Below are 18,940 nucleotides of genomic sequence, written 5' to 3'. Positions count from 1 at the left end.
GCATGTCTGCAGTTTTTTTCAATATATTTATGTTTTTAAAGTGGATATAGTTCTGCTTCCTAACGCATATAGGGAGCGATCAGTGACATGAAGGGGTTACTGATCAGGAGGGGTGGTTTTATGGGTGCGTTCTTTTGATGTGTGTGTGTGTGTGTGTGTGTGTGTGTGTGTGTGTGTGTATATTATATGGATAGGGATACCTGTGGTGGTATCTTGATGGGGACTGAAACATCGATATGTAATGGGCTGATGGCTTTTCTATAAATACATTTTCCTTGCTGATCTAACGACAAGACTAGTGAGTGCACCTTTATTTGGAGATATATACACACAACCACGTATTACAGGTTGAGTCTCCCATATCCAAAATGCTTGGGACCAGGGGTATTTTGGATAACGGAATATTCTGTAGTTTGGAATAATTGCATACCATAATGAAATGTCTTGGGAATGGGACCCAAATCTAAACACAGAATGCATTTATGTTCTATATACACCTTATACAGATGACCTGCAGGTCATTTTATACAATATTTTTAATTTTGTGCATCAAAAAAGTTTGTGTACATACATGAAATTCATTTATGTTTCATATATACCCTATACACACAGCCTGAAGGTTATTTTATACTGTATTTTAATAATTTTGTGCTTTAAACAAAGTTTGTGTACATTGAACCATCAGAAAGCAAAGGTTTCACTTTCTCAGTCATGCTAAAAATACTCCGTATTTCGGAATATTTGGATATGGGAGACTCAACCTGTATTTATATAGTGCCAGCTAATCTGCTAAATTACAATGTATTACTATGTGATCTAGGGGTTTATTAATTTCTGCAGATGCTGATCTTATTGCAAATACAGCCATGGCCAAAAGTTTTGAGAATGACACAAGTATTGGTTTTCACAAGGTTTGCTGCTTTTCATAAGATGGAGAAGGAAAGGTGAGCGCTACCATCAGTCCTGTGTCATGCCAACAGGGAAGCATCCTGAGACCATTCATGTGTGGGGTTGCTTCTCAGCCAAGGGAGTGGGATCACTCACAATTTCTACTTCAGGGTCCATAGGGGGTCCACAGGGTTGACCTTTGGGTATAGCTGGATCTGGATCCACGGGCACCACGCAGGTAAAGCTTTCACTGCTCCCAGGATGCACTTGGGTCCGTCCTCCTCTATACCCCGCCCCTGAGCCACAGGTACCTCAGTTTAAGTTGGTGCCCGGCCGGAGTCGGGTCACCCTGCAGGGGGGGGGGTGGGGCTGCAGGAGAAAGCTATTTTTTTTTTTTTATTTTAGGAGTAATTTAATTTTTAACTATTTGGCTCTTCAGAGCAGCAGCAATGGACTGTCTATACAGACGTCCATGCTGCCCCTTCTACTCCCCACTGGCGCCGCGACGCCAGTACTGCACTGGGGATCGCGGCGGGAGACCGGAGTCCGTACTAGCCGGTCTCTGGGGACCTCCCTGGACTGCTGCAGGAGATGCCGGGGAGACGGTAAGCCGCGAGTCACTGATTAGCGGCGGCTCCTGGGTTCCCTTAAATGCAGTCCTTTGCCCCCGGTTCTGGGGGACAGACCAGGGGGTTGTTAGCGGTGGCAGCGGGCTCCCCCTCCTCGGAGGTATACCCCGTGAGACCACTAGACCAACAGGGTATAATACGCGGGAAGTCGGCAACCCTGGGGTTAATAGCTAGCCAGGGGAGGAAGCCTTCCCTGTTTAGCGGCTCCTCCCCTCAGCTCAGCGCGCCTTTCAGCATGAAGTCTGGCGTCTCTGAGCTGCAGATTCCTCGGCCACTCCTCCTCTGAGGTCTCTGGCGGCCATTTTCTCTGGGTGGCAGCGCAGATTTCTCAGGGACCACGTGGACCGGTCCCCCTGTGTACCTCTTAGGACAGCGTACACAGCACTATAGCCCTCCCAGACACTGAATCTGGGCGGTTGATTGTAGTGGAAAGGTGCAGTGAGTATATCTTTCTGCATGGTATGTGACTTGTGCTAGTGCTGCCTGTCTGTGCTTATTTCTACTTACTGTCAGCCTATCCCTTTCCTTCTCCGAAGCCCTGCAGGTATGTGGGGAAGGGGCGTTTCTACAGACCTCACTTATATAAATCACGTATTTGTGAGTTCCGTCACATACTGTTCTGTGCTTCACAGTGCCATATTGTGGGCTGTTGTTCAGCACACTGGTGAGTGCGCTTGATTCTGCTCTGTTGCCAAATATATTTATTTATATAATATTATATATTTTGTCATGTCGGAAGAGGAGATTGAGCACTCCATGGCTCCGATGTTGGTCTCCTGCAGACGCTGTTCTGCAGGAGTGGATGGGGAGGATTTATCACAGGATGGCCTGTGTGGACAGTGCCAGGTGGTTCCTGGCCCATCCAAACCCCCTATGACGCAGGAACCACCATGGGCGATGTTCTCTCAGGTGCTGGTGTCTATTGCGGACCGTCTGTCGGTCCCGACTGCTGTCCCTACTAGTGCGTTGCCCCAGCCTGCCATCCCCCATTCCCCGGGTGTCCTGCAATTTTTGCAGAGCCCCCCCGGGTCTCAGTCTGTTGGTCCCTATACGGGGTTACCTACAGTATGTATATACAGTCTACCCCTGTGACGCAGCAGTCTACGGTGCCTTTTCAGGCCCCTGTGGCGGCTCCTCCACCCTGGGTGGATGTGCTCTCCAACTCAGTCCAAAATTTGGCGGCTGCTTCTTCGGCTTTTCAGTCAATGTTGCAGAGTGACATGCCTTCAAGGGCGTCAAAACGCACACTAATGGCGCAGGCGGCGCATTTATCGGACTCCGATGGGTCCTCAGATGATGGGGAGGTTCATGACGACACTGACTCGGACACCTCGGTCCAGGAGGTAGATACCAAGTCGTCCATTAATGTGCGAGCACTGGTTAGGGCGGTGCGAGCCATTCTCCTAATAGAGGATGAGGCACCAGCTCCTAAGTCGAAGTATCCTAGTTTCAAAAAGCCAAAGTGGCTTCTGCGGTGTTTTCCCTATCTGATCAATTGACGGATCATATGGCGGTGGCTTGGCAGGCGCCCAGTAAGATTCCTGCCACAGAAGCGGTTAGCTTCTAATTATCCTTTTCCTGAGGCACATTGTAAAAAATGGGAAACCCCACCGGCGGTGGATCCCCATGTCACCCGTTTTAATAAGGAGTCTACTCTGCCATTACCGTCTATATCCTCGCTGACGGATCCCACGGACAGAAAAGTTGAGACTTGCTTAAAGTCCATTTACTCCCTCTCAGGGGCAGTGGCCCGTCCGTCCATGGCCATCTCATGGGTGGCCAAGGCCATTGAGGGTTGGGCCAACGCATTAGAGGATACCTTTCCGGACGATGCTCCGGATGTCCAGAGGGCGTTGTTAGGACAGATGAGAGACGCTGCTTCCTACATTGGAGAAGCCTCTTTGGATGCTAGTCTACTGACCTCTCGAGTATCGGCTGCAGCAGTGTCTGCCCGCTGATCCTTATGGCTGAGGTCCTGGAGAGCGGACGCTGATTCAAAGAAAGGTCTGGCGGCCTTACCTTTTAATGGAGAATTACTATTTGGTCCGGACTTGGACAAAATAGTGGATACCCTGGCTAAATCCAAGTCAGCTTTCCTCACTTCAGCAGCAACACCTGCCAAGGTCCGGAGCTCGGCCTTTCATTCCTTTCGGGTTAAGGGTAAGGCAAAAGGTCAGTCCTTCCCAAGGCAGTCGGCGGCAAAGACCGCCTCTAAACCCAAGAAGCAAGCCTGGAGTGCTAGGCGCCCTTCTTCCAAACTGGAAGATAAGCTTTCCGCCTGATGGGACGGGCCTCCCTCTGGGGGACCCCAGAGTGGGAGCTGACTTCTTCAATTCGCCCAGTGCTGGCTCAGTACCACCACAGACGCCTGGGTTCGAGAAGTGGTCTCCCAGGGGTATGCCCTGTCTTTTCGGCACAGACTGCCCCACCAGTTTTTTTGCACGAGTCCTTCTCGGGACAAGACCAAAGCTTTCCAGATTCAGGTAGTTATAGAATCCTTGCTACAAGCAGGGGTCATTGTTCCCGTTCCGCAGTCTCAACACGGGACGGGGTACTATTCTACTGTTTCTGGTACAGAAGCCCAATGGTTTTCATCGCCCTATCCTAAATTTGAAGTCTCTGAACAAATACCTCAGAGTTTCCAAATTCAGGATGGAAACGTTACGTTCCATCATTCTGGCGATGGAACTCGGGGATTACATGGTCTCCCTGGATATCCAGGCCCCCTATCTCCACGTGCCCATAGCACCTGCACACCAGCGGTATCTGAGGTTTGCTATCCTGCAACATCACTACCAGTTTCGGGCGTTGCCTTTTGGCCTTTCCGAGGGCGTTCACCAAGGTGATGGCAATTATGGCCGCCCACCTTCGGGGACAGGGTATACGGCTGCTGCCGTATCTAGACGATCTTCTGCTGCTGGCGAGCTCCCCTGAGGTACTTCTTCAACATCTCCACTTGACCATTGCTTGTCTTCAAGCACACGGGTGGTTGATAAATTGGAAGAAATAATCTCTGATCCCATCAGCAAAGGATTTTCCTGACTCCGGAAAAGGTGTCCTCCCTGCAACTGAGGATATACAGTTGCCTGAGCAGTGCGAGGGTGTCGGTCCACTCGGCCATGAGAGTCCTAGGGTCCATGGTGTCGGCATTCGACATGGTGGAATTTGCCCAGTTCCATTCCAAGCCCCTGCAGGGGCAGATTCTATCGGAATGGAATGGGTCACCTCACCGGATCCGATCCCAGACGCTGGTCTTGTCTCCGGAAGTGCGCCTGTCTCTAGCTTGGTGGCTTCAGCCAGCTCATCTCATCGAGGGTCGTCCCTTTTGGATCCCGGACCGGGTTCTGCTCACAACAGATACCAGTCTCCGGGGTTGGGGGGCTGCTGTCTCAGGGGCTCTGCCTTTACCCGCATCTGGGTCTGCTGTCTTTGACGGCATGGCTCTTGAGACAGCCGTCTTAAGGTCCCGGGGATTTTCAGGCTCTGTCATCAGTACCATGATGAGGGCGCGTAAACCTGTCTCCGCACGGATTTACCACAGAGTGTGGCACACTTACTTTCAGTTGGGTGAGTCCAGAAACTTTGATCCTCAGGTGTTCAGGGTTTCTAGGATTTTGGCATTTCTTCAGTCAGGTCTTGACCTGGGTTTACGTCTTGCTTCCCTGAAGGTTCATGTATCGGCTCTGTCTGTGTGGTTCCAACGTAGGATCGCTACATTGCCTGATGTTCAAACCCTTTTCAGAGGTGTTCTTCGAATCCAGCCTCCCTTTGTGGCTCCGTGGGATTGAGTCGGTTGACCTCAAGTGGTTAACACTTAAGACTGTTTTTCTCCTGGCAATTGCTTCATCCAGGAGGGTGTCAGTTGGGGGCACTCTCCTATGTACCCCCTTCTCGTCCTGAGTTTTTGCCTAAGGTAGTCTCTAAGTTCCACATTAATCAGGAACTTGTGGTGCCAGCTTTTCAGACTCCTGATCTTACAGCTGGTGAGGCTTCGTTGGACGTTGTCTGTGCTCTCAGAATTTATGTTGACAGGACTGCTTCTGTTAGAAGGTCCGATTCTTTGTTTGTCCTCTTTGGGTTTCACAAGAGGGGTTGGCCTGCCAACAAACAAACGTTAGCCCGTTGGTTTTGTTCTGTTATTAGGGAGGATTATATATAGGAACGTTTACCTGTTCCGGCCTCTGTTAAGGCTCATTCCACTCGGTCCATGGGTCCTTCTTGGGCTGCTAGACGTGGTCTTCCATTCAGACGTTTTTGAGGTTTTATGCGTTTTGACACCTTTGCCTCTCAGAATGCATCCTTTGGGCGCAGGATTCTCCTTTCTGCACAGGAGCGTCCTCGCCCTTAGTTGAACTGCTTTGGGACATCTCCAAGGTCAACCCTGCGGACCCCCTATGGACCCTGAAGTAGAAAACAAGAGATATGGTAAGAACTTACCATTGTTATGTCTTTTTCTATGAAGTCCACAGGGCGCCCGCCCTGACGCACCTGGCTTCAAATGGGCTGTGTGGCTGGTCACCGGTTTTCCGTCTCCCATTTCTGTGAGTATGGTTTCTTGTGTGTTCCAGTCTTCCTTCTCTCTGTTTAGTCTCCTCCTCCGGCCTTGGCTGCTTACCAACTGAGGTGCCTGTGGTTTGGGGGCGGGGTATAGAGGAGGACGGACCCAAGTGCATCCTGGGAGCAGTGAAAGCTTTAACTGCGTGGTGCCCGTGGATCCAGATTCAGCTATACCCCAAGGTCAACCCTGTGGACCCTATGGACTTCGGAGAAACAGAGATAACAAAGGTAAGTTCTTACCATATCTCTTGTTTTTGCAACACAGCCATGAATAAAGACTGGTACCAAAACATTCTCCAAGAGCAACTTCTCCCAACAATCCAAGAACAGTTTGGTGATGAACAATGCCTTTTCCAGCATGATGGAGCACCTTGCCATAAGGCAAAAGTGATATCTAAGGGGCTCGGGGGAACAAAACATTGAAATTTTGAGTCCATGGCCAGGAAGCTCCCCCTATTGAGAACTTGTGGTCAATCCTGTAGAGGTGGGTGGACAAACAAAACCCACAAATTCTGACAAACTCCAAGCATTGATTAGGCAAGAATGGGCGGCCATCAGTCAGTATGTGGCCCAGAATTTGATTGACAGCATGCCAGGGCGAATTGCAGAGGACTTGAAAAAGAAGGGTCAACACTGCAAATATTGACACTTTGCATAAACTTAATGTAATTATCAATAAAAGCCTTTGACACTTATGAAATGCTTGTAATTTTACTTCAGTATACCATAGTAACATCTGACAAAAAGGTCTAAAAACACTGAAGCAGCAAACTTTGAAATCCAATACTTGTGTCATTCTGAAAACTTTTGGCCATGGCTGTATATGCCATTCTTTTCATACAGATCCAGCTGCTCCAATAAGTGTCTGTCACTGCGAATGGGAAAACTTGCTAATTACAATGGCGAAAGTTTTACATTTTAATCCATTAGTAGAGTCTGCATCTCCCATGCATGCTGATTTAATCTGGCCACTTTGGCTATTTTGGATTACCGTAACTGACCAACCATTGTACTGTGCCCAAAATTTAGTTGATCTGACTGATCAAATTCTGACTGGATTTCAATATGCAGAATTTGACCAACCTGGAGGCAGTGTTACATCGACAACTTCTCCGTAATGAGTTTTCAGTTCAGCATACTGTATGTAACCATGTTACTCATAGATAGTCATATAGTAATGCATGTAAGCAACCAGATTGCAATTTATGTGGCCAACATTATATGTAGTCTGGATTTAGTTGCAATATTTTTATCCTAAGGATTTTCAGAAATGTTTGTGCACGGTTGGTGTAATGGTTAGCATTTATACCTCACAACCCTGAATTTGAGTTCAATTCTGTCTGTGTGGCATTTGTATGTTGTGTGTTTCCTCCAGGTGCTCCAATTTTCTCACATGCTCTTAAAACATACTGGTAGGTAAACTGGCTTCTGACAAAAGAACTACAGTAAAAAGATAGTCAATGTCTAGACATGGACAAGAGGCTGACACACAAAAGGTCGGCATGGATAAAGATAGACCGGGACAAAAGGTTGACATTGAAATGGTCGACACATGCTTTTTGTTTTCTAACCTAAATAAAAAAAAAAGAAAGTTGACCATTTCAATGTCGACCTTTTGTACCTGTCTATCTTCATCCATGTCAACCTTTTGTGCCTGTCTAGTTTATTGACTGTCTACCATTTGGGGTCTATCTAGACATTGTCGACCTTGTTAGTGTAGATCGATTGACTGGAACCCGATGAAACTTGCATTTTAAGTTTGGTAGTAGTTTGACGTCACTCCCTGACTTCCTGACCTAGCTGTTTTAAAGTTTTCTGAAGTATTTATTTGCTGATTACAGTAGCTAGTTCTTGCATTGTTGTGATTCAAATATAGCTTCATATGATTAGTAAGTTTAAAACTGTCTCCTTATGTAGGTTCAGTTTAAAGCTATAAACAGACTGCCTCATGTCATTGTTATGATAACGCAGCAGTGAATAGAATGTGACTACTATTAATAAGCACAGTGAAGCCTACAACAATAAAATGAGAATAAATTATTGTTTGGCATACTCACTTTGAAATATGTTATGAAAACAATGTGATGGTAAAGAGAATTCATTTGAATAAATTACCACAATTAAGGACAATGTGTCATATGATAACAGCAGTATTTTAGTTTGTTAATGTAAAAATATGCATGTTTACCTGAAGAGATCAGCCACTCTGTCTAAATATATGTTGCACCTGTAGGCTTGATTATATTGCCTGTGCTGTGAGCCTCTAATTCAAAGCATGCTATTTCGGTGCCATTAATGGCTAAATATTTGCTAGTAACCTACTTTGGCATCTGGGAATGTATGCAACAACGAATAACAGAAAATGTTCAAACACCTCTGACCTTTAAAATATATATATATATATATATTTTTTTTTTATTCCATAAAAAATAATGAAAATTATATTACATGGATAGTTTTTACATTTTGGGTCTATTCGCTGACTCTCACCAGGCTGGGCTCCCGAGCTTCATGCTTCCAGTAGCAGTAATCTCTGCTGTATTCATTAATAATTGGATTTAAATCCCACAAACTCACTTAGAATGGGTTCCTGAAGTAGGAAAATCAGGGTAAGATGAATAATTCTCAACTGTCTATATTAGTAAATTAATCAGACGAGTTCCAGGTATGTATATAGCAGGTTCTACGTGAATACAGGGTTAGTTTTCTTTTGTCAGTTGGATCAATAATATCAAGATTCCTAACTGGCTCTCTGAATGTCCAGATAAGGTCTAACCAGCCCCAGATCACACTTCTAGATACATACAGAGCTTTGCTTGTCTTGTATTTGTGTACACATACTGTATGAATCAAGGGTGGACAAGTTCTGGAGATGTTTCTTTCAGGTAATAAATCATACCAGGAAATGAAATAAGTTGCAGTAATAATAAAAATCTGTTTAATATTACCCTTTTTTTTTTTTTTTTTTTTAATAAAGTTGTTTTTTATATGTCTTTTCCAGGTTCCCCAACCCCTTCTCCCCTCCTTCAGTCCCCATCCAGCACCAGCCATGGCAGGGGATATAACCGATACCGGGGAGCTATATTCTCCATTCGTAAGTAATGCTTTAATTTCCAGTGTTTTTGCTGTAATAGATTGTTACTGCACAATGATTACTGTACATATTTCTGTTCAGTTCATTACTCTAATCACACGCCCTCCAAAATGATGCCTGCTACAGAAGATTCTGTTACCTGAGCTGATTTAATTACTTGGTAATGTGTTCAGTACAGGTGACTGCAACAGTACTTCAATGGCCTCATTTACATTTATTAAATGCAACTAGAAGGTGCAATTTTACACCATACCAAAACCATGTGGCACAGTTGGGGTGACCAACTTAAATTGTGCATACCAGTTTAGGGTTGGGAAGGGTTGCGTCCTAGCTCAGCTTTAAATTGTAGTGTTATGGGACCCCTACATCTAGCCTTTATCGAACAATTACCCGTTCTATCAGGGTCAGATGATCTGAGAAATACAACATGTTGGCCAATCTCAAATCCCTGATTCCGACCCAAAAATGGTTGGAATCGGCAAGTCTGGGATTTTTAACTTTTAAATTTTCCTGATTCCCTGACCAATCGTCAATCATCAATGTGTTTGATTTCAGATCGTAGGCAGCAGAATGGCGAATCATGCCGACTTATCTGACGATTGGTAAGTGTACAGTATATGCACTTACCAATCGTCCACCTGATGTGGGTCGGATGGTAAGGCATTTAAATATGCCCGTCCAGTTTTGCTGTCACTCACTGCCGGGTCCCTCCAGCATGTGTACGGGATATCGGCAGGTCATCCATAAGTATCAGCAGATTCACCAATACATTGCAGGCATATCGCCCATCTGCTGTGCTGCACAGCCAATACGATATTCACCGATATATTGGGGATACTCACCCGCCGACATGTTCGCAATGTAATTGCTGTTCAATCTAACGGCCGATATATCGCCCAAAGTGTACCCAGCTTAAGGCTTCCAAGTATAAAGTAAGTGTGCTGAATGCAAAAGCAGACAGCGTTTACCCTGCGTGCACAGAAAATAGCATTTGCCCCCCTTATGTCACAATCTGGTTTGTTCAGGTGCAAATTTGCCCTCTTTGGGGCTGATGGGAGTTGCATGCTAGCACGTTTTGCTGATGGATCCTTTGGTTTTTTTATCCCTGCTCATGCTCCATAGCCGAGTGCACACATCTATGGTTAATTCCTAATCATATGGATTTTGGTCATATCTCCATTTGTGGTTGAAGGAGCATATTTGAGTGGCAATGGTGCGTTTGCACAAAGGTTATATTTGGTGAGGCGATGCACATGGATTGTGAGCTATGCTGAGTTGTGCAATCTTTTGCACGAAGGATAAGGCTTGTACAAATGTGCACTGAAACCAAGCGTATGGATAGGGATGCTGCATTGGCATAGATGTGTGCAACTAGGCAAACTGGAGAATATCTGAATATCGTTCTGTGCACACAATATGGATGTACAGTGCATCTGGAAAGTATTCACAACGCTTCACTTTTTCCACATTTTTGTTATGTTACAGCCTTATTCCAATATGAATTAAATTCATTTTTGTCCTCAATTCTACACACAATACCCCATAATAACAACGTGTGAATTTTTTATTTTTTTTGCAAATTTAATTTAAAAAAAAAAAAAAAACAACTAAGAAATCACACGGACATAAGTATTCACAACCTTTGCTCAACACTTTGTTGATGCACCTTTGGCAGCAATTACAGCCTCAAGTCTTTTTGAATGTGATGCCACATGCTTGACACACCTATCTTTGGGCAGTTTCACCCATTCCTCTTTGCAGCACCTCTCAAGCTCCATCAGGTTGGATGGGAAGCGTCGGTGCACAACCATTTTCAGATCTCTCCAGAGATGTTCAATTGGACTCAAGTCTGGGCTCTGGCTGGGCCACTCAAGGACATCCACAGAGTTGTCTTGAAGCCACTCCTTTGATATCTTGGCTGTGTGCTTAGGGTCGATGTTTTGCTGAAATATGAACCGTCGCCCCAGTCTGAGGTCAAGAGCGCTCTGGAGCAGGTTTTCATCCAGTATATGTCTGTACATTGCTGCATTCATCTTTCCCTCTATCCTGACTAGTCTCCCAGTTCCTGCCGCTGAAAAACATCCCCACAGCATGATGCTGCCACCACCATGCTTCACTGTAGGGATGGTATTGGCCTGGTGATGAGAGGTGCCTGGTTTGCTCCAAACCTAATGCCTGGCATTCACACCAGAGTTCAATCTTTGTCTCATCAGACCAGAGAGTGCTTCAGGTGCATTTAGGCAAACTCCAGGTGGGCGCTGCCATGTGCTTTTTACTAAGGAGTGGCTTCCGTCTGGCCACTCTAATATACAGGCCCGATTGGTGGATTGCTGCAGAGATGGTTGTCCTTCTGGAAGGTTCTCCTCTCTCCACAGAGGAATGCTGTAGCTCTGACAGAGTGGCCATCGGGTTCTTGATCACCTCCTTGATTAGGGCCCTTCTCCCCCCGATCGCTCAGTTTAGACGGCCGGCCAACTATAGGAAGAGTCCTGGTGGTTTCGAACTTCTTCCATTTATGGATGATGGAGGCCACTGTGCTCATTGGGCCCTTCAAAGCAGCAGGTATTTTCTGTACCCTTCCCCAGATTTGTGCTTCGAGACATTCCGGTCTTGGAGGTCTACAGACAATTACTTGGACTTCATACTTGGTTTGTGCTCTGACATGCATGGTCATGTGTGGGACCTTTATGCCTTTCAAAATCATGTCCAATCAACTGAATTTACCACAGGTGGACTCCAATTAAGCTGTAGGAACATCTCAAGAATGATCAATGGAAACAGGATGCACCTGAGCTCAATTTTGAGCTTCATGGCAAAGGCTGTGAATACTTATGTACATGTGTTTTTTTTTGTTTTTTTTTAAATTAAATTTGCTAAAACCTGAAAACTTTTTACACGTTGTCATTATGGGGTATTGTGTGTAGACTTTTGAGGACAAACATGAATTTTAATCCATTTTGGAATAAGGGGCCTATTCATTAAACATAACTCAATGGAGATAATTAGCTTTAGAACTCTCAGCTAATTATAGGTGGAATTCATCATTCCACCTCTCCATAAGTATCTATTCCGAAAAGCTGTCATTTTTGCGATGACAGCTTTTCGGGAAATAGATACTTTTCCCTCACTACACTACCTTATCGCATCTGGAAACAGTGCTGCGCATGCGCTGTTACATCTGTAAAACCAGCGCATGCGCAGCACTGGCTACGGATGCATTAAGTTTCGTATCCCCCCCCCCTCCCCCCCTCCGCTCACCTTCCCCCCCCCCCTCCCCCCGACTTACCTGTCCGCGCAGCAGCCTCCGGCTCCGTCCTGCTGGTCTGTCATGTGGTTTCCCAGCAGACCACATGACAGATTAGAAAAAAATATATATATTTTTTTCTTTTTCTAAACTTTCTTGTGCTCTGCTGGGGAGCACACATGTCCGACCAGCCTCCGGAGCCTGAGGACGGAGCAGAGCGCCGGAGGGACTCGTCGGGGGTCCTGCACACGCTGATGCAGGTAAGTGGATTCTGCTATTCGCCACCTCACAGTGGCAAATAGTAACTGCATCAAATTCCGAAAATTGATAATTTTCGGAATTTGATGAATACCATAATTTCCACATCCCCATACTAATGTATGGGGAGTGTGGAAATTAACGCAGGGGAACTTAGCAAGGAGATATCTGTGATATCTCCTGTGTTAAGTCTGTTCATGAATACCAAAATAACGTTATTTAAGGAAAATGTCCTTAAAAACGTTATTTTAGTGTTGATGAACAGGCCCCTAAGGCTGTAACATAACAAAATGTGGAAAAAGTGAAGCGTTGTGAATACTTTCCGGATGCACTGTAATAGCCCCTTTAACTAGATTCATTCCTAACTTCAAATACGGCCCAAAGAGTCAAGTTGGAGCAAGGCGCTTTGTACAGATTGGAAGGTCTCTTGTTCGAGGATTGGTGTGATAATTTTTAGTAACAATTAGTGTGCATGACGAGGGTCCACGACTAATCCCAATCCATTTTGGTAATGTATGTTCTGCCTCACATTTCCTTTGATCACCTGTCATGATTTTATACTCAGTGGGATGCCTTATAAAGAAGATATAATAATTGCAGATGAGTTCTGCTGCAGCATTTCACTGTCCTGTTTAGAGAATGGCATGTGACCATAATATAGGCCATACTTCCCTATATTCTCAGAAATTATTTTTATTGTAGTTTTTATTGTAGTGCAATTTTCATGCATGAATAAAGGGAATCTCTCCAGTTGGCACCAAAAGGGTAAGCTTGTTAGTTAAGACTGCAGCCTTGGGGGGGTATGCTTCAAGGAAGTTACAGGAAGAACAATTTCCTCTGCGCTATCTTCATTTCTATTACATTTATTATAGCGAATTACAATAACCTGGAACACTTGTAACTCATTCATAAAATATGAGCCATAACAGAGAGAAGAGTGTTCAATAGACTTTGGTTAGATCGCAAATTAAAAGACTTTATTTCTCATATATATTGCTGTATAGTATCCTAGAGTCAAGTCAGTAGGAGTTTTTGACTCTGGGGACATTTTTGTTCTTTCTGAAGTTTGTGTGTGTGTATGCAGTTTCAGGGTATGTGCAGTGTTTGGTCGTTAACGATCAACGATGCGCGCTCCCGCTGGTCGTTTGATCGTCTCGTCAGTCGACTGAAGGTCAATTTCACTTGATCTATTAAAGATAGTTTGCAAATCGTTCAGACTGAAAGATAAATTTCAAGGGGGAAAATCAAGGGAAAGTCATTTAGAGATTGGATAGGGAGTAGATCGTCTAGTGGATGTGCCCCTTAACTCAAAATAACTGACACATGCCCAATCTAATAGACTATTATCCAGCAGCACAGTAATCTGTTCTGATAGGTATTTACAGGCTCAAAAATACCACACAGTATGTGATGTACACATCTTCATTTGGATTGTGTACTGTATGGTCATATAATATGATTGTAAAAATGAGATACTGGTTCCTCATTTACAATATACTTGGTCTATAACAGTGTTTCCAAAACCCAGTCCTCAGGGACCCTTAATAGTGCATGTTTTCCAGATCTCCTAGTTGGTGCACAGGTGTAGTCATAACTGGCTGACACACTTTAATATATCTACAGGTAGTACTAATTATTTAATTTGTTACACTCAGGGAATCCATAAAACATGCACTGTATATGTACACATTGATTTCCTTTATAGCTGCTGTAGATGCTGGAATTTTAACTTCTAAAGCATCAGCGGCTTGAATAGTGGCACGCAGGGCCCTTTGGTTAAGATCCTGGAAAGCTGATACAGGATCAAAGAGGGTGCTAGAGGTTTTGCCTTTCTATGGAAAAGTACTTTTTGGAGCAGTGTTTGATAAAATAATAGCTACTCTGGCGGCTTCAAAGTCTGCACTGCGATCTATGGCAACTATAAAGTATAGACTGGTTTCTATTCGGTCCTTCGGTTGTCAGGCACGAGCAAGGGAACAGCCTTCCTCTAAGGCGTCTGGTTTTTGCAAAATATCAAGGTGACAAACTGAGGTCTGGGCCGGCAAGACATCCAGCTTCCAAGCCGGATAACAAACCCTCTGTCTGATGGGGCGGGCTTCTTCCTGGGGGATCATAGGGTGGGGGGCCAACTTCTTTAGTTTACGGATTGTTGGCTTCAAACAACAACACATGCCTGGGTCCGAGAAGTGGTTTCTCAGGGATATGCCCTCAATTTCAAGAGGCATCCTCCCCAGAATTTTTTTTGCACAGCTCTCCCATCAGATGCGGTCAAGGCCTTGGCCTTTCAGGAAGCCATTCACTCCCTGCTGCACTGCTTTTTAAGCCGGATGACAGACCCTCTGCCTGATTTGGCGGGCCTCCTCCTGGGGGATCCCAGGGCGGGAGGCCGACTTCTTCAGATAACGGATTGTTGGCATCCAACAACAACAGATGCCTGGGTTCCGAGAAGTGGTCTCTCAGGGATATGCCCTCACTTTCAAGAGGAATCCTCCCCAGAAGTTTTTTTTTTTTTTGCACCGATCTCCCATTAGATGCGGTCAATGCCTTGGCATTTCAGGAAGCCATTCACTCCCTTCTGCAGGCGGGGTAATAGTCCCGGTTCCTGTGTCGCAACAGAGAAGGTGTTATTTATTCCAATCTATTTCTGGTTCAGAAACCGAATGGGGCTTATCGCCTTATACTAAATCTGAAAACCCTCAACAGTTTGTTTTTTGTTTTTTTATCCATGTACCCAAGTTTCGTATGGAAACTCCTACAATCAATTATTTTGACAATGGAGCTGGGGGATTAGATGGTTTCCTTGGACATTCAGGATGCATATCTGCATATTCCTATTATTCCATCCCACCAGCAATTTTTACGGTTTGCTGTCCAGCAGCATTACCAATTTCAGACTCTGCCCTTTGGCCTATCTACGGCTCCCCGGGTATTTACCAAAATAAGGGCAGTCATGACTGCCCTTATCTCATGCGTCAGGGAGTCAGAATGTTGCCATATCTAGACGACCTTCTGATAATGGCACAGACTCCGGTTGTTTTACAAAACCATCTCCAACTGACCATAACCTGATTTACATAAGCACAGCTGGATCATCAATTGGAAGAAATCATAACTTTCTCCAACACAGCAGATGGTACATCTGGGAGCTCTTCTGGATTCTCAGTCACAGACCGTGTTTTTGCCAGAGGACAAGATTGGGACCTATTGTTGCGAATATGCAAGCTGCTTCGGAAGCGAAGGGTATCCATTCTGCTAGCAATGTAGGTCCTGGGATCAATGGTATCCACCTTCGACATGGTGGGGTATGCTCAGTTCCATTCCAGGCCTCTGCAAAGATTGATTCTCTCCAAGTGGAAAGGACAGTATTATCGAATAAAGTTCCAGAGGATCCTTCTTACTCCAGAGGTTCGTCACTCCCTCCTGTGGTGGCTGAGAGAGGCTCATCTGAACAAAGGGCGCACATTCTGAATTCCAAATTGGGTACTGCTCACCACAGACGCCAGTCTAAGAAGATGGGGAGCAGTGACAGGTCATCACAACTTTCAGGGAAGATAGACAAATTAGAGAAGTCATCTGCCAATAAATATTCTAGAATTGTGAGCAGTATACAAAGCACTTATCAGGGCACAGGACCTGCTTCAGGACAAGCCGGTCCAGATCCAGTCCGACAATGTGACAACATTGACCTAACTCAATTATCAGGGAGGCACAATAAGTTATGCAGCCACGAAAGAAGTGACAAGGGTTCTGATTTGTGCAGAACGTCATCTTCTGGCCATCTCGGCAATAGTCATACAGGGAGTACTCAATTGGGAAGCGGACTTCCTATGTCACCAGGACATACACGCCGGAGAGTGGTGTCTCCTCCCATCCGGGAGTGTTTCAGCTTCTGGTAAACAAATTGGGTCTGCCAGAAATAGATCTCATGGCGTCACGTCACAACCACAAGGTACCCAGGTAGAGACCCATCAGCAGCCTTTGTGGATGCACTGGCAGTAAGATGGACTTTAAGCTGGCGTATCTCTTTCCTCCTATTTCCCTCCTTTCAAGAGTTCTCAGGAAATTCAAGCAGACATACTGGTAGCTCTGGCTTGGCCCAGACGTCATTGGTTCACGGACATACAGAATCTGTCAATCGACGGTCCATATCCTCTTCCTCTATGGCAGGATCTGCTAACGCAAGGTCCCTGCCAGCATCCATACTTACCCGGTCTGGCTTTGACGGCGTGGCGCTTGAATCTTCCATCCTAAGAGCAAAAGGTTTTTACAGTTCTGTAATTCAGACAATGCTTAAGGCACGAAAGCCTGCTTCTGCCCTCATCTGTTACAGGGTGTGGTTTTCCCATAGAAAGTATGATCCTAAGGTGTTCAGGATTTCCAGGATACTGGCTTTTCTCCAGGAAGGTTTAGACCATGATCTCTGCCTGGCCACTTTGAAAGTGCAAGTTTCTGCATTGTCAGTCTGGTTCCAGAAAAAGATTGCCTCATTACCAGATATTATAATTTTTTTTCAGAGTTTTGCGAGTTCAGCCTCCTTTTTTCCATCGGTAGCACCGTGGGATTTGTCGTTGGTTCTTAAGGTACTACAAGCTCCCCCATTTGAACCCTTGGACTCTGTAGATTTGAAATGGTTGACAACAAAGACCCTTTTTCTCCTCGTTATCTCTTCTGCACGCAGTGTCTCTGATTTGGCAGCGCTTTCTTGTCACTCCCCATTTTTGATTTTTCATCAGGTTAAAACTGTTCTTCGTACTAGGGAGGGTTCCTAAGGTAGTGTCCCATTTTTATGTGAATTAACAAACTGTTGTACCAGCTTTTCAGGCTCTTTCTGTAGGTGAAGCCTCCCTGGATGTAGTTTGTGCTCTTTGTATCTATGTGGAGCGTACAAACTCTGTTAGAAAGTCAGATGCTCTTTTTGTATTTAAGTTTTTCAAAAATGAGGATGGCCAGCTAATAAGCCGACTCTGGCGAGATAGCTACGCATGACTATCTCTCAGGTGTATACACAGGCTGATCTCTCTGTCCCAAGCACGGTGACGGCACATTCTACTCGGTCTGTAGGGCCATCGTGGGCATTTAGCTGGGGTGCCTCTGCTGAACAATTATACAAGGCAGCCACATGGTCTTCTGTCCACACTTTTCTTAGGTTCTATGCCTTTGATACTTTTGCCTCTCAAGATGCTTCCTTTGGGCGACGAGTTCTCCTTTCTGCTCAGGAGTATCCCCCACCCTAGGGGAACTGCTTTTAGGGCATCCCCATGGTATCCCTGTGGATCCCTATGGACCCTGAAGTAGAAAATTAGAGTTATGGTAGACTTTCCTAGATAACTCCTTTTTTTTTTTTCTTTGAGGTCCTCAGGGCACCCACCCTGACTCACCTGGCTGCATGGGTAGCTTTTTTTTTTTTTTTTTTTTTTAACTAAACTGAAGTCCTACGGGTAGGGTATATATGGAGGAGGACCCAAGGCATCCTGGGAGCTGAAGCTTTAACTGTTTGGTGCTTGGTCTCCAACCATAATATCCCTCTGGAGCTCAAAGAAAAGGAGATATCTAGGTAAGTCTCCCATAACTTTTTTATTTTTAGCTCTGGAAGGGCCCTTTTAAGATCTTGCTATGTGGCCCACAAAGTTCTAGTTACGCATACAAAATCAGAAGCTCTGGATTTTCATATTAACTTGCATGACTCATCAAGTTTGCTCAGACTGAGGTTAAAAGGATACTTTTTGTAGCTTTCTCACAGGTTTTTGGCAGACTGACAATTTTCCCTGGAGCCAGCCCTGGAACCTGTGTAACTTAAGTGTGCCCATAGGGATTGTGTGACACTGTGTGACCCTTACAGAGTACAAACCTAGGCAAAACCCTAATCCTGGTCAAACTACACTACCATGCCAAATTTGGTGGAGCTAGTTCCAAAACTCTGGCCGTGCATAAAGACAAACAAACGGACAGACAGACACGCTTTCTCGCTTATTATATAGATAACTACTATTCTGGTCATGATTTAAGTCAACTAGATATCCCCTCTGCCTATGGGACTTTGCCTTGCCATCTCTGCAGAAATACTACAAGAGCCTGATGGTGTTGACACTTGGGAATCGGTATGAAATACCGCCGGCGGTTCGATTCCCGGCAGCGCATGGCCGACAAAAGCAGAGTTCCCGGCAGTGGAAGCCCGACAGTGCTGGAAATCCTGATCGTCTCTAAGGTAAGTATAAACTAACTTAACCCCCTAACCCTAACCCTCCTTAGGGGTGCCTAACCTTCCCCGCT

General features: G+C 45.2%; 1 protein-coding gene across 1 annotated transcript in view; it reads left to right on the top strand.

Annotated features, from left to right (window-relative positions):
* The window catches only part of SLC38A12 (solute carrier family 38 member 12), a 38,362-nt gene that overhangs the window by 5,172 nt on the left and 14,250 nt on the right, over positions 1–18,940 (top strand). Inside the window, exon 2 of the mRNA XM_088482596.1 lies at positions 9,076–9,168. Within this exon, the coding sequence (XP_088338722.1) occupies positions 9,124–9,168 (45 nt within the window). The 5' untranslated portion in view covers positions 9,076–9,123. The remainder of the gene's footprint in view (positions 1–9,075; positions 9,169–18,940) is intronic.

Source organism: Taudactylus pleione, unplaced genomic scaffold (assembly GCF_031769625.1).
Source record: "Taudactylus pleione unplaced genomic scaffold, aTauple2 ptg000290l, whole genome shotgun sequence".
NCBI lineage: Eukaryota > Metazoa > Chordata > Amphibia > Anura > Myobatrachidae > Taudactylus > Taudactylus pleione.
Note: the sequence above shows the minus strand (reverse complement) of the source record. Positions and strands in the feature narration are given on the sequence as shown.